Raw genomic sequence first — 23,579 nt, 5'->3', positions numbered from 1 at the left:
AGCGATGCCTTTGTAAGTTGTCCAGGATGAGGACAGGAGCTCAGGAGCGTGCTTCTGTGTTTGTTTCCTCACTTGGGGAGCAAACATCCTGCAAAATCTCTTTCCTATAATGCCACATTTTGGCGTCTTGTGTATACGAGGTCACTTCATGTCCAACTTGGGATGTTTGACCAATTTTAACATAAAATGTTCCTGGGGTCCCCTGCATGGAAAATTGTTGTTGACCTCCTTATAAGCCCCTCGTGCTATGCGGAATTGGCAAGAATGATCTTGTTGATCTGAAGGTTTGTCAGTGAGGAGCTCTCCCTATGAACACCATTTGGTGCCCAACCAGAGCATAAATTCATTCCTTTGATAAAATATTCGTATTTCATTTAGCAGTGAGATAATTGCTTATTTTTAATACATTGTTTATATTTTATTATGCAGTGATGGCTGCAGTATTTGTTATCATAAATAGCTTTGTAGGCTTACAATTTTTGTATCCTAACATTTGGATGATAAGGTTACAAAACGACTTAAGACGTAATCTAACCAGCTATTCTGCCACCATTAAATAGGAAAAGTGGCCCAGCATCTCTCCCTTGGGATCACCTGGGGGAAGACACACCTGGGTGTAACTTAACCGTCTGCTGTGCTGCCTTTAAATAGCAGTCAGGGCTTGCTTTTTATCTTCGGAGATATCCCTAGGGAATACACACCTTGCTGTAACCTACATACACTTCATCTCCTTTTCTGTCCCTATGAAATTGTTCCACATGTATTATCCTGAATGCATTTTGAAGTATCCAGAAAAGCACACTGCCATCAATTTTAGCATTCAATGCATTTGAGTGTATCATTCTTTTTCCCTGCTGAGACTCTTGACAAAACGCATCTGTCTTTTGCCCTCTCATTACTACACCGTAGGGGAACTGTGAGCTGAAATATTCAGTTGGAAGACAGAAGGATAAAATTCACTGCGGAGGTAGATCTGAATTACAGCCTCCAAATCCAGCACTCCCGTAAGACTGTCTTCTGTTGGCATTTGCAGAACTTTCTGTTAATTGTTTAATCTTAAATTAAAATACAAAGAAGTGTTATTATATATGAAACACCACTTCCGGACCAGTGATTGAGTGCTGCCTATATGCATAGCATGAGTAGCAATGTGACAGCCACTACAAACTATCATTGTTTTGTTGTTCTAGCAATGAAGATGAGCTCAAGACATGGTGTTAGACTTGACTCGGTGCCTTTCTGCTCCAGGTGAAATTCAGGTAGGTGATCCACATATGCGTTAGAGTCATTGTGTCATCTAGCAATACGGTTTGTTTCGCTTTTTTGACAAGGATGCTGCAAGCATGCAACTGTCAATACAGGAGGGAGATAACAGAATGACACAGATATATATGGGGCTAATGTGGGGATGATCCCTGGTTCTCCTCCTTGTGCTTAGCTGTTTTTTCTTTATAAGCATCCTGCATCATGTGCTGTGTTCAGGACATAGCTCCAGGTCCTTTCTCTTGTCCTCAGGGTGGAATGTTTGTTCCTCCCTAGAGAGGATTGCTGTGAATGTGCAAAGTTTGAAGCCTCCAAATCGGGTTGAAGTGTCCCATAATGTATTGTAATCTCCTCTCCTCTCCCTCTCCTCTCCCTCTCCTCTCCACACAGATTTGGCAGCATTCTGTCAACTTCCCCTTTTCTTGTTGACATTACACTTTAGAAAATGTCTTGTGATTTTCTTCCCTTTTTTGGTACAAGGTTAAGAGAAAGGGCGGAAGTTCTCTTGGATGAGTGGTGGGTTGGCAGGCTGTCGTTCTTTGGTTGGTCTCATGCCTTTGTTTCTGGCTTTTTCTAACATTCTTTTTTCCCAGAGGCCACTGGGAGAGTTTTGGCCCACATTATATCATTGTCCAGAGAACAGTAATTTAATGAATGCATTCTCAGTCAAAGTCCAGAATGTAGAATCATAGAATCATTAAGATTGGAAAAGACCTCTCAACTCCCCAAGTCCAACCCCACCCCACCATGCCCACTGACCTCAGCCCTCAGTGCCTCATCCCTATGGTTCCTGAACACCTCCAGGGTTGGGGACTCCCCCCATCCTTGGGCAGCCTGTGCCAACACATCACTGCTCTTTGGAGAAGTTTTTCCTAATACCCAACCTGTAGAAGGATGTCAGAAGACAAATTACCAAATCTCAGAAGTGTTTTGTGTGTCCTCCTGACAATGGAACTGGTGACTTTGCTGCTGATACTGGAGAGGAAAGCACAGCTCTTTGGTCCTCTAGCTGGGCACCTCCAGCTCCTCTATCCAAGCAGAGCTCTCTAAAGGTCAGACCACATGAGACTCAAAGGAGCACGCTGCTGCATTCTGGTTTTAAGGCCCTGAGGGACTGTAGGAACTTCAAGAACACGCGGAGCTCCAAGTGAGGCCTTTGAACTGCGTGAGTCTTCCAACCCCAATCCTGTCACATTCATGATTCTGAATACGTTACGCAGGTTTGGCCACTTAGCGCTGAGGCATATGCAATGAAACGATTGCTCACACATTACTTCATATCATCGCTTCTAAGGCTTGCTGCCTGCTCTTTTCATTCTCCATTTATTTTGAGCTGCAAGATGCTGAATAACCCACAGCTATCCTGAACAGAGAGCATCTTTTGGTTCTCGGGCCATTTTCCTGCCTGCTCTGCATGCTGACATCCTACCCTGAGCATGCAGCATCCTTCCTGGAGCTGTGACAGAGCTCAGAAACAACATCTGTTTGTGCACGACACGGGATGCTGCCTCGTGGCACAGATGCAGCACGTTAGCAGTGTGCAGTGCTGACGTATTCTGCAACCCGAGATGAAACCCGGTGTGTCCTTGCACCTCCACCGCTGCAGAGAATCTGTTCTGAGCTGTCTGAGGATCTCTCATGTTGCACTCGGAACGTGCTGTACTTCTCAGCTTGCAGAGCTTCTATCTCCCCATCCAAAAAACTAATGAATTTGCTAAAAATTGATATTGCTTTCTTATTTGCCTTGCTCAAAGTACTTTCTATAGAAGCCCAGGAATATTGCCGTTAAAGATAAAGCAGCACACCTTTTCCCTACCACAACCTTTAACCAAGTTTGCAGCCAGTTAGTGACATGATTGGTGCTAAACAGGATGATTAATATTTAGCTACTTAGAAGACAGCTAACAGTGCTTTCCTCCTGCCAGAGGCTTAGCCTAGCACATGATTATCTCCTTATAACTGGCTTGGCAGAAGTGCTTTTATTTTTTTTTATTTTTTTAAACCCCTTAACCATGTCTAATAACCAGTACGACTGGTCTGTCTTCTTCCTTTCTTGGAGTGTGCTTGGAGGTTCCTAACACACTGCTCCATATGTGGTTGGTGCCAACACATGCACGCCCTTGTAGCGCTTCTCCAGACTTTGGGACATCTGTCCCAGATTTCCCAGAATGTGCCTGAGAATGATGGAAGATTTTGGCCTTCAGTTGTGCCAGGAGACGGACAGGTTGGATATTGGGAATTATTTCTTCTCCAAAGAGCGGTGATGCAGTGGCACAGCTGCACAGGGCTGGAGGGGAGTCCTCGTCCCTGGAAATGATCAGGAACCATGGGGATGTGGCACTGAGGGCCGGGGTCAATGGGCATGGTGGGGTGGGTTGGACGTGGGGATCTGAGAGCTCTTTTCCAACCTGACTGATTCCATGATTCTACGATGAGTTCTTGGGCACACTGTAGGGCATTGCTTGGGTTTGGGAAGAGAGAGGCTTCCACTGCCCCATCCAATACCTTTTCACATCTTTCTTGGGCAATCCCTCCTTCATCTTTATCTTCAAACACAATAATGAAAAACACAAAGCCTGGTGCTTCCGCAAACAGCCGCTGAAATCATCCCAGAGGTATTATCTTAGAAACGAGAAAATGATTCAATGAAAGACGGAATGAATCATATAAATGCCCAAAGTGTTGTACCTCAGCGATGTCCCTCCCTTCTCAGTACAAAGCAGAGAACAAAAGCAGGCTGCTGCCTGGCATGGGCCCCTCCTAGATGACTTATGGGGCTGTGAAATCATCCAAAGCCTCAGAAAGAAGTGCTTGTGCAGCATTTATGACTCGCTTTTCTTCTCTTCCCTTCTCTGGAAGCATGGAACCAGCATCCTCCTTCTGCATGTTCTCCAGAAGGTGGATGGGGAAGGACATGGGGTGAAGCAACGTTCACAATTTCATAGATGGCTTTTGTATTTCAGATATTAAACGTGGGTTTTTAGGTGTAAGACGCATTGAATGGAAGCGAGGGCAAAACCACGACGAGGTCATGAAAATTGGAAACCATGTTTTCAGTGCTGGGGGTGGCTTGGAACCCACTTTTAGAGAATGAGCGATGTCAGTTTGGGTGTTCAGTTCACATGGCAAGTTGCAATGGAGGTAGAAATCCTAAACAGGCCATTAATGCTGAGATTGCTTTAGTAGTAAGAAAGAAATACATTGATCTCAGGTTGTGGGCATCTAAATTAGATTTGGAAGTGAGATGTGTGGGACACAGGAGTTGGTAACCCAGGAGAAGGGCTATTCCGTGCACAATGTGTTTTGGAATATCGTTGTACGACAGATGAAAGAAATTAAAGAGCATATGAAGAAGGTATCACAAGTGAAGTTTTCATTCAAAATTCAGTAAAAAAAAAAAATCTCATTTTTAATGATTTACTCCATAAAATGAGAACCCACTGCTGGTACTCAAAATTACCCAAATATCAATTTTTAGTATTTTTTTTGTTTGCTTTTTGTTTTCACTTTCTTTTTTCTTCTTTTCCTTTTTCCTTTTTTCCTTTTTTCCTTTTTTTCCTTTTTTCTTTTTTTCTCCTTTTTCCTTTTTTCTTTTTTTTTTTCTTTTTTTTTTCCTTTTTTCTCTCTCTCTATATTTTTTGCACTGTGTGCTATTCATTCCATCTCTTGTGACATCAGTGGCAAATGTCTGTGAGGAACTGCCTTGGGCCAGTGTGACTTTCAAAGGATAAGACAATTTGTTCCTTTGGCAGTGAACAGTTTATTACATTTCTAATTACTGTTATTAGCCTGGCAGGTGGTGCCATACTCCATATTTTTACAACTGCCAAAGCTGCAGATACCTCTTTCATGACAAAAAATAACCTGAGTAAGTCTCAAAGCAAACCAGGCATTCTGCTATTGCACATTTTATTACTCTTTGCATGGTGCATGTGGCACAGAGCCATTGAGGAATTTTAAGCTGAAAAGCACTGGCTCTTAAGACCAATTGTAGTTAGCATGTTAGCGGCCATACTTAGTTATGGAGGCATCTCTCCCTTTATAACTTTATTGCTCTGTTTGTTATGTAAATCAATGTCATATTTATAAACTATCACTCAGAGTTCACCACCTAAGAATCACAGAATCATTCAGGTTGGAAAAGACCTCTCAGCTCCCCACGTCCAACCCCACCCCACCCCACCGTGCCCACTGACCATGGCCCTCAGTGCCACATCACCACGGTTCTTGAATACCTCCAGGGATGGGGACTCCATTACCTCCCTGGGCAGCCTGTACTAATGCATCATCGCTCTTTCTGAGAAGGAATTGTTCCTAATATCCAACCTGAACCTTCCCTGGTGCACCTTAAGGCTCTCATTCTATCGCTGTTACCCAAAGAAGCTGTGCTAGGAGGGTTTCAGGACTTGGCTGCCTTAGCCGTGCACCTAGGGCTCCAGGCAGGAGCTGGTGCTGGAGCAAAGCATGGCCATGTGCTGGAGCCGTGCCCTGCAGGGGCTGTTCCGCAGGCACCATGGGCCAGCAGTGGCACTGTTTCAAAGCAGCGAAGACAAATACATTGCATACCTGAGTGCACCTGGGGCTGAGCAAATGATAGATGTCAGTCCCCTTCCCATCAGTCGTCTCATATTTCTGAGATACAGCTGTGTGGTCACAGCGTGAACAGAGCAGAGATTTTTCTTCTAGGCTAATAAGTGAGATGTTTTCTTCTACAGAATCCTTGCCAAAATATAGAGGCATATGGTATGAACTCCACATGCCCCACGTACACTGAGGATAAGGGCTTTTGCTCCTAGAGCTGGGATGGCACGTGGAACCCACTCCTCTGGCAGCCACCCTTCATAGTCCTTTTATGTTGAATATGTTGAATATAAACTGAATATACTGAACTTGAATATAGTTCAGAAATGAATTTTTCTCTTATCTATGCACCAGGCTTTCTATTAATGTCAGTGCATCTCAAATCAAGAGATAATACTGGAGCACAAAAGGAGAGTTATTTTTTTCTGGGCCATCCACTGATCTCTCTCTTGTGACTGCAATGGTCCTTGGTTTTCACTGCTAATTAGAGAAAAAAATCATTCTGCCTTCCTCCCTGCACTTGGAGATTGCATGGAGCAGTCGGGTCCTAAAAGTCACACAAATGAAAGTTGACGTGTTGCTGTTTTCTATGCATAAAGATGTGATGCTGAAGGAATTACAAAGCTTATTTTGGATTAAATATGGGGCATCTTCTGCTTCTTCAGTGCCAGTTGTAACTCTCCATACCACAACACCGTTTGCTTTGGTCTACGTAGAAAAGGAAAAGCACAGGTGTGAGGAAGCTTGCATTGTACAGCAATGTTATCTACAATGCAGACAAGTGATTTATGATTGCATGTTTCATGTAGCAGGAATGATATTGCCAGAGGTAAGAATAAGGAGGAAAACTCGAGCTTGCTTCAGGTGACAGACATCGTGCAAATAAAGAGAATCCCTCTGAGATTTCTGGCAAGTCTCATCAGGAGAGTCCTACAGCAAACAGGGAAATGCGACTTTCCCTTTGCAGTCGCTTGAAACTGCTCCAGAGCAACCACTGTGTGCTCCCTGAGATCTTGATAGGCAGCCAGGCAAATTGGTGCCATGCAGCTAATGGTGCCTTGTTCCCTTCTGCACACAGCCTGCCCTACCCACGCTGTGTATCCTATATTAATCATAGAATCACAGAAACATTCCAGTTGGAAAAGAGCTCCCAGATGCCCAAGTCCGGCCCCAGTCTGCCCCCACCATGCCCACTGACCACGTCCCTCAGTGCCACATCTCCACGTTATGTTAATATGGGCAGCTCTGACTTCTTTTCCTTTTGCTTTGTAGAAAGAAACGAGGAGATCCGTGATCAGCAGAATGAATGATATTTGGTGTCCTTGGGCTCTCCGCTCCCTTCCAAAGACCAGGAAGGCTCACTCTGGGGGCAGCTATTGCAGGTGACAGCTGGTAGCAGGTATTGGGAATGTTTTGGAATGCTGCTTCTCATCCTGAGCAGGGGTCAAGAGGAAGGAGGAAATTCCTGGGACGCTGCTGGGTTGGCAAGAGAACTTCGATACAAAGTCGGCTGAGTGGTATAAAGCAGAACAAAGTTTTGATGTTGATCATAATTAATGTTGGTACTCAAAGTACATTCCCATCTCAAAGCAGTCGCTTCCAATGCTTTGTTAAGATAAATGCCATATGCAGCCATACAGAGTCTGAGCCGTGGAGCAGTTGCATCTGGTCTGCTCTAAGTCATGCATAATACACGCGTGATCAGTTGTACTGGGTGATCTCAGTGGTCTTTTCCAACCTGAATGATTCGATGCTTCTATACATGGGCGGAACACTCGAATTAACCATTCTCCTCTTTCTCTATTTTCAGGATTTTCTTTCCTTTGACAGCTGGAATCACGTTTTGTTTAACTGGACTGATAAACACAGCTCTCATCTCGCGGCCCTGTTATGATGCACTGCCTTTGGAAAGTGTTCCTCTTCTCCCATCACTTTCCCTTCAGCTGCTGCCTAAGGACACTTCTGACCCAGATCAGCCCAAGGGGTTGGCCACATTCCAGACCTCTGGGCGTGCAGCCACTAGATGGCACATTGCAAAAGCCTATATCCTGAGCAGCACCTTGATGTTTTTGGTCAGTGTGATCAAAGGCTAAATAGCATTCAATGTGCCTTTAATAGGAGAAAACACACAGCATCGACAGTAGTGATTAAGTTCTATTAAGCTGCTGTTATTTTGGACACGGTGCGATTAGCACATCCAAACCACTTCATTTCCAGGCTCTGGCACCTTGCTCGTTGCTAACTTAAATCACGCAGCTCGGTGAATCACGTTGTGAACAGTTTTATTGGTTCTCCGTTGGAAAAAACATATTGAGGTTTGTGAAATTCCTTGATGGCTTCCATTGATGTATTTACTAAATCAACCTATTTAAGCTCTCAGTTCCTCATTGGGTCTTACTCGTGTGCACACCACTGCCAACGTGCCATGGTTATCTGTAGGAGGAATTACCTCCAAGAATGAGTGCAGAACTGCTCTTCCAGCTCTGGAGGAAGGTCCACGTGTTCATAATGCTGCTGACAATTGGATAAAACACAGTCCCTTCGTTTTTCAGTCTGCAGTGGTATTGGACTTTCAGTTTCCACCTCTCCCTTTGTTGTTTTAATTCCTAATTCCATCTGTGCTGTAGCTCTCCATTTTGTCTTTAGATGTCTCGTTGACAAAGTCACTGAGAATTTTGGTTTATATTTTAATGTAATTGTTGAGTATTGTACAGTGTATCATTTAGGTCTGTCTTTCTTGAACCCTCCAGCCAGTTCTGTACTCATTACACTGTTTTATAGTCCTGTTGGCTTGTGGTTTGTTTTCTGAAAATACAATTTTTCATCTTCTTGAGATTGTTTAATGTTTGTTATGTGGTAAGTGATGCAGTGGCACAGGCTGCCCAGGGAGGTGGTGGGTTCCCCATCCCTGGAGGTGTTCCAAAGCCATGGGGATGTGGCACTGAGGGCTGTGGTCAGTGGGCACGGTGGGCTGGGGTTGGACTTGGGGATCTGAGAGGTCTTCCCCAACCTTGTGATTCTATAATTATATTTACATATACTTCAAGATTTCAGTGCTATACAGTGGGGCTTCTTTTAAGCTCCTTTTAATGTCTTTTAAGTGACTGGGAACACATTTTTGGCCTCTCCAAGCCAACTTCTGGATGAAAAAGCATCCTGGCTTTACTCTGTTTTGCCTTTAAAACTGTGATATCTTCTTTTAAGTCTTTTTATGATTTCAGTGCTTGATAAAGTGACCCTTGCATCACTTGCATCCCACTTTACAAATTGGATGAGATGCTGCTGATGAAGTGCCTTTCTCACCAGTAAGCTGCTTTCCTTGTTGTGTTAACCTGCCTAAAATTCAACTGTTGTGGTCATGTGTTGTAGAAATTTATCCTTCATATTCTCTCCTGTGTACATGTGTGTGTCCAGACAAGGCAAGGCAAGACAGCTCCATAACTGCAGGGAAAATGGAGGAGGTGACTGCGAGTCACTCGCTTACTCACTGGCATTTGCTGTGGGAAACTTGTATTTCGTGGTTTTGTAGTGCACTTGCTTTTTGGACAAGGCAGGCAGGAAGGCAGACATCCCCTTCTCATCGACGAATTTATCGCTTACGACTCTTACGTAAAGCGAACGTCGTGTCAGCCCTGAAATGAAGAGCTGCGTTGGGAATCTCAGCTAACTGCAGGTGCTGAGCTGGCAGTTTCACAGCAGATTGTGAAATGTGATCGCACAATGGGAAATGGAGCCACTCCTCGAGGGCAGTATCTGGAAACATAATGGGGAACCACCCTTCAAAGGCGATCTGGGTAATAATGGGGCTTAGATACCCTTTCTACCTGCTTTGCTTAGAAAATTATGAACATTTTTAATAGTGTTACTGCTTTTTGCACAAGCACACTATATTTAGATGCACCTCAGCTGGTCCTGAGCTCAGACACACCCAAAGCAACAAACTGCCCAGCGTGAAAATGGTGCTACCATCACTTCAAAGGGGATGCTATTAATGACATTTTCCGTTCTCCCTACGTCCTGGTGTTATTGTTAGCTTCTCTCTTTTGTCCACAGGTTACATCCTTTGGGATGTTTGTTGAATAACATTTGCTGCAGCTGTTTTCTGGTAAGTCCCGAGCCTTTATATACTCATACACACTAATGAACATGGAACGCCCACATTACTGCCCTGGCCCCATGACACCGGGTGCTACTTGATGTCTTTCCACTTGAGATTGCCATAAAGATTGCACCTGTGCTCCTGCATGTCGTTATGCACACCACAGCCTCTGAATAATGTAGACTCATAGAAAAGACTTCAAAGAACCATAACACACTTTTAAAGGGCTGGAAGGAGAGGCTGATGGGAGATGTTGTATGAATTCAGCATTTCCTGCTTAGCTAAGCAGTAATTTAGGAGGACGTGTAGCAATGTGCAAGTATTTCAAAGAAAGCAAAAAACCAACAAGAGCTGTGCACACTACCCTGATGTTGTAGGCAAAGAGTGAGGAAGGGAAAAGTTTGCAGTAAATCATCTGCTTGAGTTTGCTAAATTGTTGGGCGCTCGCACATTGTAATCAGCAGAATGAAAATATTTGGACAGATTTGGTACTATTTGATAGCAGTAAATACAAAGGTGAAGTCTGTATGTGAATGAGATGAATCAGCCAGGAGCTCTGCAGCAAAAAAGAATAATCATCCTTCCTTCTTGTGCTATGGACACTGTGATGGGTTGGTGGATATGGATGGTATGGAATGGATATTATGATGGGTTGGTGGTTGGACTAGATGATCTTAGAGCTCTTTTTCAACCTAAATGATTCTATGATTCTATGTTAGATCCCTATCACGTAATCAAATCAAAATGTTGATTCTATCTCTCAAAGACTCTGAAGAGTTAACACCAGATTATCCTTTCTGGGATCTTCCACAGCAACTGTTCCAAGAAAGCTATCAACACAAAGGGAACCAGTGCCCAGCAGGTACCAGAACTGTCTTAACAGCTGGAACTGGAAATATTGCAGGTTGGTGCATTATATGCCAATAGGCATCCAAAAAGTCTCCTAACTTTGTCAGTTTGGTCATTGGGAGCCTGTGTGCTACTGAAAGTTGGTTTAGCAGAACGGGGATTGAACACTGAGCTATACTAGGGGCTTTGGAAAGGAAGATCTTGGTATTGATAGTCCAAGAAAATGGGACTGTTAATGATAAAATTAATTAAATGATTGATTACATTGATTAAATTAAGACTTTAATGATAACAACTTCAGTTGTGCTAACTTAGCATAAGGAAGCTCAGACAAGCCATTGACACATGGAAGACAAGTGTATTTACAGTGATATTTGTACATGAGCATAAAAAATAATAGCCTTTAATTAATCATATACACGTTAGGACACAAGGCTCTTCTCAGGGGAGTATTTCTATTCCTGCCATGACATTGCAGACTGCAATGCTGCTTAAATAACAATGGGATGGATGTTTTAGGATAAAAGCAGTCTTCTACATTCCTAACAGAGTGGGCTGCAAATATATACATTTCAAAGTCATAGGATAGGCTGACAGCATGTGATTTATCTCTAACCGTACAACACATACCATGCTCACAGAGTATACAACATTATGTACATATGGAACACATACACTGGTGCCTGTAGGTGAATATTCACATTAGGTGTGCTGATACACAAATACAGGCATGAAACCAGTACGCAGAGTCTCTCTCCATTCTTTTATATACACAGTCCTTTCTCACTCACTGCAGATTTAGGACTTTGCATGCAGAGCCTGAAAAACAATGGAGTACTTGGAGAAAACGTTCCTCTGTAGAGAGAGAAAATCTGAAGATGCCTGGAACAGCTGAAAAGCAGGAGGTTACCTCGTCTTGATTTTCCTCATAGGTAGCAAGTCCTTTTGCACAGAATAGTCCTGTCTCTTGGCCACTGCCTCAGCAAAGCTTGGGTCAGTGATGGTCTTGCTCATGTTATGGTCCTAACAGGTGCAGCTGTTGGTTCCCTTGTCTCTCTGCATTACTAGCAAAACGTTGAGTTTGCCCAAGATGGGTAGGTATTCAGCTTGAACAAGGACGAAGCCCAGGTATTGATGGCCAGATTTATCGTCAGAACGCCCAGGACGTTGAGTACAAATCCAGCTTTGGCCTGGAATTATGAAGCAGGAATGTTATTAACTGAACTGGATGCTCTTTTTCCTTCCATGCTGATTATGTTTGTTTTATGGTTAGTTTTTCTGGCTTCCCTGTTTGGCTCCTTCAGACCTCCATCAAATTACATTTAAACTGGTTTTCTTCACAGGATACAATTTGTAGAAGGGAAACTGGGTTTCCATTGGGTAGAGCTATTAAGATAGAGGTCCTGAAACCCTTTTCATCTGCCTATGTAAAACCTTCTCCTCTGATCTAGTATTGGTATCTAGCGTTATAAATTGGAGAAATTACCTAGAGACATGACATCATTGTCTATCTTCCTTTATCATACTGAAAATGGGCATCAGGGCAGCCTAGTGAGAGATGTAGGCTTTGCCCTGGACACTGCAGAAGGATTACAGAGATTACACAACTCCTCGACGTCCCTGATCATATCTACGTGTGGGCTGCTGGAACAGTTACACATTGCCACTTCTCACTGACAGCAAGCTGACGTTGGAACATCTTCAAAGATCTTGAATGTTTTTACAAAGCTCAATAGCTTCTTGATAAGGCTGTAAATACATACTAATAAGAGGGAACCCTAATTAATCTGAACATTTAGATTTGTCTTTCCATTTGACTTCAGAAGGGTGAGTCTTTCTCACACTCTTTCAGGAAGAACCAATATTAGGAAGAAACAAAAAAAAGAAAGATCAAAACTCGTGATGAAAATGATGGAAAGAATGTGTTTTTCTCACCATATCTATAACCTTGAGATGTCCGTATGAGAAGACAATAGCGTTAGGGGGAGTGGCCACTGGGAGCATGAACGCCAACGATGCCGAAAGTGTACAGGGCAGCATGACATAGAGCGGATTGAGGCAGATCGATTGTGCCTGTGCAAGAAGGGAGAGCATGGGTGATGGTTTTGATAAACAAAAACGCATGGAAACCTTTTGGCAGAGCACTGATTGCATTTGTCCGTGCCAGAAGTCATTTCTTTCACAAATGCTGTAGCCACCTGTATTTTGGGTCTGCTTTAGCAACTTCTGCTCAACATCCTTGTGCGGCAGAAGCAAGAATTGCTTTTGTGGTCAATGCTTTTTGTTCCCGATTGTGGATCTTGAATCATTGGTATGGTATAAATTAATAATAACGATTGTATTTGACTCTAAAACCAGAAAAGAGTAGAAAGCGCCTTCAAACAGATTGTGAGCAAAATTAAATTATCGGTGGAAACTCTGAAGGTGAGTGGGTCATCTTAGGGATTATTGGAGTCTGTGGCCTATCTGTGGCCTATGCAAAAAGGTTTTGGTGGTTCTTACTCCAGTGTCAATCTGGAGCCACCATTTCACATTGCAGAACTGTATCTATCCCTGCAGCAGGAGTCTCCTGTGGAAATTCTGAATTAGGTCACAGAGCCTGACTAATGTTGTCATCTTCAGACTTCTGGAAGGCCAGTGGTTGGAGTGAAAAACAGTAATGGAATGTTACAGGGAAACAAACGCTGCTGCTACTGTCTCTGTGCAGGACAAATAGGAAAAAACGAGTACAGCTGGCAGTGACCTCATGGGGTTATTTAGGCCAGAAGGCAAGGTCTACTATGCCAATGAGTTTAATCCCTTTACTTTTCCCCAGCAATGATTTTAGAAAGGTTGAACTAAGCACCCAGTGTGTGCAAATTTATCGGCATTCACATACATATCTGTTTAAGTCTTGTCTCCTGACCAGACACATGAACCAGTGCCTGGTTGTCAGCCAGTTACTTCTCATCGATGAGCATACACCTGCTTGAAAGCTGTCCTTACAAGAGCATTTCAAACTCACCATTGAAGCCAGGATAGGGAGGAAGAGGGTAGTGGTGGCCACATTGCTGGCACACTCAGTGAAAGTAGCAACTAAGAGACACAACAGGAATGCAATGGCTGGATGAGGGATAGTCTCCAGTGGAGCCAGTTTGGTTCCTAACCATCCGGACAGACCGGATTCCTGTAACAGAGGAAAAATGCCTGTCGGGATCGTAGGCTGCAGAAGAAGTACCCGTATCGCAATCCAGCTACGTTTCCCTCATCAATTCTACCCTATGGAACTGCCTATACAAACTGCTTTCTGTAGAAATACATGTAGAGGCTGTAAGGGCTGTGTATTGGAGACACATCCTGGAAGTGTTATCTCCTCATGCCTGCCACGCTGATTAAATTGCATTTAATAGAATCTTGGGGGTATGGGGGTATTTTCCTAATCACCCACTCTTCTAGAAGCACAGTTAACTGTGCTGCTGTGCTGTACCACGCTGTTTGCATGGGCTACAAAATGCATCTCTTCTCATTGCAGCACTGCTCCTAAGGATGACATCTGTCCGACCGCCACTACTGGAGGAAATGTGTTTTTGGTGCTCCCAGCGTGCCCTCTTGTGTTCTGCGAGAGCATACGTGAAAAGCAGAGGAGAAAACACCCACTGAGAGCAGGTGAGCACAGGAATGTTACCTCACTGCCTTTGGCCAAGGCAAAGCCTCCTCCCAGCAGGAACACGATGTTCCATGGCATTTTCTCGTGAACGACTTTCCAGTTCAAGAGAGCTGGAGGTGCTCGGATCTTTGTCTTGTGGCCTGCAGTCCAAACACAAATTGGTTGTGTGTTATGTTCTCCAAAGAAAGAGGTTCTTGTCAGTGAGAGGTAGGCTTAAATCAGCAAGATCAGCATGGCTTTGGAATGGTCTCCGAAAGTGAGTGAAGAGAGTCTTGTTAACACAGATTTTAAAACTTGACTTGCAAAAATACTAATGAATAATGTGTAATTGCTTCAAGAAGCATAGTAAAGTAGATGAAAAGTAAGAGTGGTTTAGAGGAATGGCAACATATCCAAAGAACAACCTCTTCTTCCAGGTAATTAGAGATGGGATGAGAGATAATGGCCTCAAGTTGTGCCAGGGGAGGTTCAGGTTGGATATTAGGAAAAAATTCTCTGAAAGAGCGGTGCTGCAGTGGCACAGCTGCCCAGGGAGGTGGTGGGATCCCCATCCCTTGGGGTGTTAAGAACCATGGAGATGTGGCACTGAGGAACATGGTCAGTGGGCATGGTGGGGATGGGTTGGGGTTGGATGTGGGGATCTGAGAGGACTTTCCCTGGAATGTATTCCTAAAGTGTAAACTAGAACTATTCAGGAAGAGCAATTTGAAATTTCCATAGTGAATCTAATATATAAAGCTTCCAGTGTACTTGTTCCGGCAGTTGCTTTTTGATGCCTTCAGTAAGCTTACCTGTCTGCTGCTTGATAGCGAATTCAGAAGGGATGATGAACAGCAAAATTGAAATGAAGATGGCAACCGTAGCATCAGAGACAAAGCTGCAATGGATCAGTCAGAAAATTGGTGGTGTTTTAGGCACATAAGGAACTGAAGAAACTGGATAATGCAATAATAAGTGAAAATTTTACTTCTAAACTTAGTATGATCATGGAATATCCTGAGTTGGAAGGACCCATAAGGATCAAGTGCAAATCCTGATGCCACACAGGACCACCCAAAATGATGCTACTGTTTGATTAACTCACAGCCTAGGCAAGGATACCCCAGCAGGGAATCCTCATAAAAAAATAATTTGGGAAGAGAAAAGCTGAGCTATGCTTTATAATTCAGTTGTTTCCTGATATAATTGTGCTCAAAGTGAGGAGGAGAAGTGACAGTACCTCGTATCATTTTTGTTGAAGAGAACAGTTGCCCAGCCAGGTATGAAACCAGGGTCTCTTGTAAACCAGAGCAGTACCAGTAGGATGAAGAGGACCAGGACTGCAATCTCTGCAAATTTCATGGAACCCAGTCTCTTGTTCTCGTCCTTGATAATTTGGTAGGCCTGTTGCTCCTTGGCCTTTGCAGAGGGATCTCTTACACAACCAAAATTACTCCGAAAACTAGAAAAAGTGGGCAAGAAATATCAAAGAAATTTGCCAGATGTCTTAAGAGTTAAGAATCCAAACTTTGTAACTCAGACATGTTGTATTATATATACGTGCATTTAAATAAATTATATATATAATCATCATAACATCAGCAGCCACAGATATGGATGATAACTGCATCGTACTCCGTGCTGCCAAGATTCAAAAAGAACTTTCCTGCCCCTGAAAACTCATTATCAAAGCATAAGACACACAGAGTAATAATGACAAGAACTGTGTGACTGCCACTGTGTGACCACCAGGAAGCAAACAGTTGCCAAGGTTTTTAAAATTACAGAAAAGGAGAATTTACAAATAGGACTTTGAGGAATGAAACACCATTTTGGGTATTTAGAAAGCTCTTTCCAGTCAAAAAGAGGTTGAGGATAACACCAAAGTGGTAGTCCAGGTATCACATGGGTAATGCAAGCTGTTTGCACTGGGTGTTTATTTGGGAGCTGACACAATGCTAATCCTGCAGCTCTGCACAACTTTCGCCATGAGGGAATTTACCAGCCCTACGCAGAAATCAGTTTCCTGGTTTGAAGCACAGCAATCTTCTAGGGCATGAAAGCAATGCTGCAGAACAGGTTGTGTGCAGTTGGAGCTCCCTGTTTCCAGCTACAGAGTGTATTTTGCTGGGATTTCATCAGGTTATTGGAAAAAAAAATTGCAGTATTTTAACAGATACTCAGTGTGCAGTGCTGTTGGTCTCTGTTGTATCTGAATGCTTCTCTACTTGCTGTGTAAATATCAAGCATAGGCTTATCAATGGAATAATCACTCGTGGTACAGTATGTAATGAGTACTTAATAACAGACCTGTCCTCTGTGCTCTAGTATATTAAGGGTACTTACTTAAAGCCCAAGTACAGTATTTGCAGCCAAATCCAGGCCAAAATCAGCAACACAACCATGGTGGGAAAAGCAAAAGAGAACCAAGAGGCGAAGTTGATGACGTTGTCATTGTTGGGAAAGATCCTGCAAAATGTAGAGGGCTGTCAGCATCCCAAATTCTGCAGTCTCTTCTGTGTTCAAAAAAGAGGAGGTGTTTTGAGGCTCCCCAAGGAAGAGAAGCCAACTTCCCTGCAGAGTTAGCAAACGGATATTTTCCTTCTCCGTATGAACTAGAAGTCAGCTGGAGCAGAAAGATACATCTTAATGGATGTATATTCCCAATCCAACCAGACTTACTCATCAACTTGTCCTTTCAGCACCAGATTTGGTGTTGTCCCAGTCAGAGTTGCAATCCCTCCAATACTGGCTGCGTAACAAATGCAGAGAGACATTCCCTTGCAGAGTTTCTTGTGCTTCTCATCTAGAAGTTGTTCATTTCTCTCTTTGTCTTCCTCAACTGCCAGAACATGGTTATTACCTAGGTTCCAAGATAGGAACGAGGGGGTTACAGAAGATACACTGGATAGGAAAAGATCTTCTGTCTGTAAAATTCTGTAATTGAACGCTAGGACACAATGGACTCAAAGCTGACGGAGCCAAATTTCCTTGTTTTAGGAGGCTGGCATTGTTAATTCTTTGATATTCTGTCAGTTTTTACTGGTTGTTGGTGAAAATAACCATTTTTCAGGAGGAGCTGATGTGATGAAGTCTGAAGAGATATTGTTGCATGATAATATATCTTTGGATTAGAAAGATCATTCTTTGGATTAGAAAGATCATTTTAATCTCTAACCTTCAGGCATGAAACAGGCCAGAATCTGTCCCTCAGAGATTGACTAATGTCTGACAAGTTACATAGCAGATTACAATGGAACTAACACGATATATGGGGAAATATCAAACCTAACGTGAGGTCTTCAGCTAATGCAGTGCTTATACATGTTGTTTTATTGAGTTATGGACCTTCATCCGAGTCAGTAGATCTTACTGTGCCTTTGATTCACGGAAGAGCCTCACAACTGCTGCATGGTACAGTCAGGATGTTTTAGGTACATTCCTTTTTCAGAATTTAGTAGCAACAACTGTGCCAGTGAAGAAGGCATCAGGACATCCTCCATTATCCCAAAGAGAAAAATGCCCATAGCCCATTCACCTTTTTCCTCCTTCTCTTTGAAGCTGTTTGATTTCGTTGGCTCTTCTTGCAGCTCAAAGGCCTTGTTGTCGTTCTCAAACACTTGGTTGGCTGCTTCAGACTCCATTTCTGACTTGTGCAGCTGATCCAGAACTGCCTGCGCTATGGGCACCATCATGGCGGTGGTGGCTGTATTGCTGATCCACATGGACAGGAATGCGGTCACGAGCATGAAACCCATCAGAAGTCTGAAACAAAGAGGTTTGAAGAAGCCAGGTCAGAACTCAGGGCTTCCATGCCCTTTTCTGTAACAAAGCTTTGTTTACAAATGCTAGGTTTGGAAAATGCCTAGCAATCAGTTTAAACCATAAGGAAAATGATCTCTTTTTTTTCTGGTAGATTTATCCTACCTCTATCATTTAAGAGTCTCTTTTTACTCATGTAAAATTCTAATCCTTGTTTCAGTATTACTCTGTTATTTGTCTCAAGATTATTCTTTAGATGAGATGTAGATTATACATCAGATGAAAAGGGTTTTATCTTATATGCATTTTTGTTCTATTGCTTTGTAATTTCCTTCTGGATTCCCTCTTCTTATGATCTGGGACAAATTAAATAGGGTAACATAGCCTCTGTATGGCTTAAAGCTCCAGTCTGGCAAGCAGTTGTGGTTTCCAAAACAAGCATCCCCGCATTTTCTCTTCTCTTTGCAATTGATATAACACTTATAAAGTAGATGTTTTCTATATTTCAGCCATAGACTTTCCTGATTTTCTAAAGCTGTGCTCCTGCCCAAGCCCAGTAGCACCCCTGACTTTTCAGAATTGACTTCAGGCAACACTGACAGGAACTAATGCCATGAAATTCTCTATCCCACGTCATTCTTATGGCTGTTACTCACAGGGCTGGTCTGACGCCGGTGATAAGCAGGACCCGCAGAGCGACACGCTTGTGTAGGTTCCAGTTCTCAATAGCAACAGCCATCAGCAGTCCCCCAATAAAAAGCATATTGGTGTCCTTCAAATACTCCCTGCAGACCTACAACATGGAGCAAGGGGATACGACAGCAATAAGAAACCACTAGTTAGAGAGAAGGTGTTTTCTGTGGAAGGACCTTGTCCCAAAGTCATTAGTACGCTAACTATGATCTGATCAATGGATTTGCTTCTGTTTCAGATTAGCAGCTCCTCTCTGGGCACATGCAAGTTCTGTCCCATGAACAGAATACATTTTCTGTGTAACGCTAGTGCAATCTTTTCCTCTTTGATCTGCGCTCTGGAAATCCCCCCGGCCATAATCCCCAAACAAGAGATGGCCAATAAAAACCAACAGCAAACAAGACCCCAGTCTCTTACTGCTGTCGAATCCATGATATTCATCATTGGGAAGAGCAGGACGGGAAGGAGTGCTGTGACAGCCAACGGCAAAGCTTCTGTGCACCACAGCAGTGCCATCAGGATGATAACGTAACCACATTGGGCCTCCTGGAAGAAGGGAGTGCATGGAGTCAGAACGGGCTCTACACCTCATGCACTGAGAAGGCAACAGCCCGTCATTATATTCATTGCCTGATAAAGGGATTTGGGAAAAGGTTGTTTTCTCCCATCCGTCCCCCTAACTGTGCAGATCCTAATCCAGTGACAAACTACTCAACAGCCTTGTCAAAACTATGGGGGGAGACTGGAGCCTTTGATGGGGAAAGACAAGAAACAGATGACTTTGAACCTTTTATGATAAGGGTTTGACAGTCCCTGCACAGACATCTTGGTCTTGCTGATGCTGGTATTTTCTTTTTTTTTTTTTTAATTTCTGTCTTTGATTTGCTGAAGTAACCTTCAATATAGTCAAGGTTTCTCCACTTTTTTCTCTGCGCGCTTCAGGATGTGACCCAGGTGAACCCCAGCTTGGTTCAACAGACTGAATTCTTTGTACTGAAAATACTGTTATCTATTTTTTAAAATCAGATTTTTAGCTCAGTACAGGCTTTGAAATGCTGAAAAACTGGTCATGGGTCAGTTTCATCTTCCATTGACTTTGAATTATTTCTTTGAAGAAAGCACGATCTCACGTTTCGTGTTATCTTTTTTTTTTCTGAGAAAACTGACTTAGTTTTTCTGCGGACAACAACTCGAAATTTTATACAAGTCTATTTAATTCAGCCTTGAGCACAAGAAGGATTCAAAATGCTATATCACAACCTGGCATACTGCTAGGCTGCTGGAAAAAAAACATGGAAAAGTGACCCTGCAGGATACAATGTCTTCCTTAATTTGGAGCTGGCAAAATAATAGGCGCCAGCAGTGGCCAGAGCAAAGGATTTGGAAGAAAAAAGTTGTTGTGTGGCCTTAGATTCAGAATGCCCACTCAAAATACACAGAATGGAGAGAACAAATGAAAGCGTACCAGTGTTTATTGACTAAATAATTAAGAAAAAAGTGATGGAAAAGGTGACAGCTTGAGTACAGAGGTTTAAACCAAGGAATAATGGAGAAAAATGATCTCAGTGGCACATTACCAGGGATGGAGAAGTGATGCTGACAGAGATTCCTGAAGAGATGGAAAATGCATTTTGAGCCTTATCTTGAATGAGAGTGGCAAGAACCTCATTTATTGATTCTACCAAGTGCTAAAGACAGTTTCCTACTTTGATGGTCCCTTTTCTCCCTTATTTTATCGTTACGAAGAGACACCGATGGATGGCACCAATGGGAAACCCTGACTGACAAAACCAAGGGCCTGTTGTCTGGTAACTGCACCCCCAGCAAATATAGATGAAAAGCAACACCCCTATTTCTGGATACTTCAGAAAGTTTATGGTGCAGATCTCTTGTAACTTCTGTAACACTTTGGCCTATAGAAAGTTACTTAGCAAAAAAGAAAAAAAAAAGTCTGTTATTTTTTGTTTGTCTTTTAGTAAGCTTTTAAGTGACAGTTTAAGCTATTTTATTTGCAGAGCAAGGGAATAGGAGGACATGCCTGATCAGTTACTGCATTTCTCCTCCCACCAGTGCTACTCCATTGTTCTTGCTTGCAACCTTCTGGCCATAGCTCCAGAAACATTCTGAATCATTGGTCTGATGAAAAGAATGAATGCTACAGGAAAAAAAAAAAAAAAAAAAAAAAGAGCAGTGGGGAAGAAGGGGCTGCACAAAATGACAGAATGAAGTGAAGAGTGGGGAAGAATTGGGAAGGAGACCAGAAGCTGGGGGTCAGCAGGGATCAAGGGGAGGAGGTAGGACTTGGCATTCAAAGAGCAGGGGAGACGGGAGAGCGGATTGGGAGGGGAATGAGAGACCTGAAGACCAGAGGTTAGATCTGTCTGCATGAAGAGAGCAGGAGAAATGATTGAGAGTGAAGATTAATCCGACTCCTGGCACTTCGCCTGTTCTCAGTGCTGTGTTCGAGTGATCAATGGTTCAGCAATACCTGCCCTACTGCTACAGGCTTTTGCAGTTAACTTCTTCTGAAGGAACATTAAGCAATCTGTCTTTCAAAACGTGACATTTTAACATTTAATTTTTTTTGAAAGTGTATTTTGGAAATAATGATAGGATCATGATCTTATTTTTTTCCCGATGCAACAGATTTCCTTATCTATTTGACCGCGAGACTCTTTTACCTGGCAGCAATGATGAGAAAAAAATACCCAGCATTGAAAGGGGACATGAATGGGATACTGTTAGAAAATAAGAAGGCAGTTTGGAATTGATCCTCAGAATGTAAATTAGATTTATATGTCCCTTCCAGCTCTGGATACGCTGTGATTCTATGACAGAATGAATTTAAGAAATCTAGAATCTAAGAAAGAATGTGCATGTTCTCTTCAAAGGAACACCTCTAGGGAGATGTTTTGCTCTCAAATTCAATGTAAAAGGTTCTTACCTTGGTAGGAACAGCCAGAGGCAGTGGCAAGAAGAGAAGGGGCACCAGGATGGTGACCAGGTATTTCCTGAAGGCAAGAGCCACCTGCCAGCAGGGAGCCATGGTGGAGCTGGCCCGGTGCTGAAAGGCCCAGCACTGCTCCTGGGGACTATATAAACACGTGGCAATATTAACCATTGACCTCTGGCAGCTGGGTGTTGTTTTTGGATGTAATCAGAGAAAGAAGGAAGAGAACAAAGAAGGGAGGAGACGGCAAGAGAGTGTCAGATCAGGAACTTTCTTACAACAGCATTTCTGATAACCTGTAAATCCGGGAAAGGATTAACTCCTTGCGCCCAAGTCATTCTTCACAAGCATCCTGAGAGGTCCTTCACTTTGTTCAAGTGTTGATCTTTCGTTCATGCCTTCTTTCAATTGGTATCTCCCATAAAAAAAACCCAGAAACCTCATGACAGTTTTCTTCTACTCTGTTTAAAGGGTGAAGGTTCTGGCCACCCTGAACAGGTCAGAATGTTATAAGAAATGCCTCGGGCTAAAGAGGGAAAGTAATAACCCTTTCTGGCCTGTCCTGTTTTGTGTGAATGCAGTGGGTAAGACTTGGCTACAATGCCAAAAATTGCAAGCATCAGGCTGTGGGTTTTTTCACCTTTCTTATCTGTCAGGTTTTTAGGCACATCTTTCGTAGCTTGTAGGGCAATTTTATTATTATTAATATTATCTGAAGCGATGTTGGGAAACCTGGGAAATTGGTGGCAATTCTGGTCCCGATTGCAAAAAACTTCCAACAGTGAATTATTTGATTCTGTAAGTACACAGGAACTGTTTGGAAGCTGTTAGTTCCAAAGGGAGCACTCTGCTAATGACACCTGGATGTCTTTACTCGGTAGACAATGCTTGCGCAGCTTTCAGATAATGGTGATGTTTCCATTTCATTGGTATTAATTGTCACAGCTCTGTTTATAGCTTGGTCAAGTAGAGAGAGAAGAGAAGCAAAGGCCTTAGGTCATCTGATGGTAGCTGCACCAAAAGCTTCTGCTGCGTACTAGGAAAAACTTCTTCTCCAAAGAGTGGTGATGCAGTGGCACAGCTGCCCAGTGAGGGTGGGATCCCCAACCGTGGAGGTGTTGGAGAGCTGTGGAGATGTGGCACTGAGGGACATGTTCAATGGCCATGGTGGGGTGGGCTGGGATTGGACTTGGGGATTAGTGAGGTCTCTTCCAACCTGAATGATTCTGTGATGCTGTGGTTAATGCTTCCTCTTTGGTGTGTCAAAGGAGTGATGCCAGTTTACATTAGCTTGGAACTACTCCAGTTTATGTAAATGGGTTAATCTCACACTCTGTATTGTGTTTTTAAAGCGTTGATTTAAAGCACTTGGTCTTTGTTTACAGATCTGGTCTTCAAGGCACCAAACCCTGATTTAGATTGGGTAAATGGAAAAGGTTGTTTAGGATAAGGGTGGTGAGGCATTGGCACGTATTCCCCAGAGAGGTGGTGGTGCCCATCCCTGCAGACAGCTGGAGTCAGGCTGGAGGGCTCTGAGCACTGATGGAGCTGTGGGTGTCCCTGTGCATTGCTGGCAGTGGGACCAGATGGCCTTCGGGGCTTCCTTCCAACTCAAACCATTCTGAGATCCTATAAAACTAATCAAGTTGATTACACGTTGCTAACGACAACGTTTCCCAGGTTCTAATGTATTTTCCCAGGTTCTTGTGCATTTAAATTGCTGATTACAGCTTGCAGATCAGCACATCAGGCTGGAA

The 23,579-nt window shown here is 43.2% G+C and overlaps 1 protein-coding gene across 1 annotated transcript; it reads right to left on the bottom strand.

Moving 5' to 3' along the window:
• SLC13A2 (solute carrier family 13 member 2) lies at positions 11,131–22,192 on the bottom strand. The gene is made up of 12 exons (XM_021415403.1): positions 21,817–22,192; positions 19,290–19,418; positions 18,836–18,972; positions 17,956–18,182; positions 17,100–17,280; positions 16,764–16,886; positions 15,658–15,879; positions 15,230–15,315; positions 14,457–14,578; positions 13,797–13,958; positions 12,728–12,865; positions 11,131–11,982 (listed from the first exon to the last, which is right to left on the bottom strand). The coding sequence occupies exons 1-12, from the start codon at positions 21,991–21,993 to the stop codon at positions 11,857–11,859; spliced, it is 1,830 nt and encodes a 609-aa protein (XP_021271078.1). The 5' UTR covers positions 21,994–22,192; the 3' UTR covers positions 11,131–11,856.

This window comes from Numida meleagris, chromosome 18 (genome assembly GCF_002078875.1).
Source record: "Numida meleagris isolate 19003 breed g44 Domestic line chromosome 18, NumMel1.0, whole genome shotgun sequence".
In the NCBI taxonomy this organism is placed as follows: Eukaryota; Metazoa; Chordata; class Aves; order Galliformes; family Numididae; genus Numida; species Numida meleagris.
This window is presented reverse-complemented; position numbering and strand designations above follow the sequence as displayed.

What these genes read in the sequence shown, in the direction of transcription:
- SLC13A2 (XM_021415403.1), bottom strand. Translation starts at nt 21,993, where the DNA reads ATGGTTAATATTGCCACGTGTTTATATAGTCCCCAGGAGCAGTGCTGG. An exon ending in CAAAGAGAAGGAGGAAAAAG is followed by an intron (nt 17,281 to 17,955) that starts GTGAATGGGCTA and finishes CTTGGAACCTAG; the next exon opens with GTAATAACCATGTTCTGGCA. An exon ending in ATCTCAAGGTTATAGATATG is followed by an intron (nt 11,983 to 12,727) that starts GTGAGAAAAACA and finishes TCATAATTCCAG; the next exon opens with GCCAAAGCTGGATTTGTACT.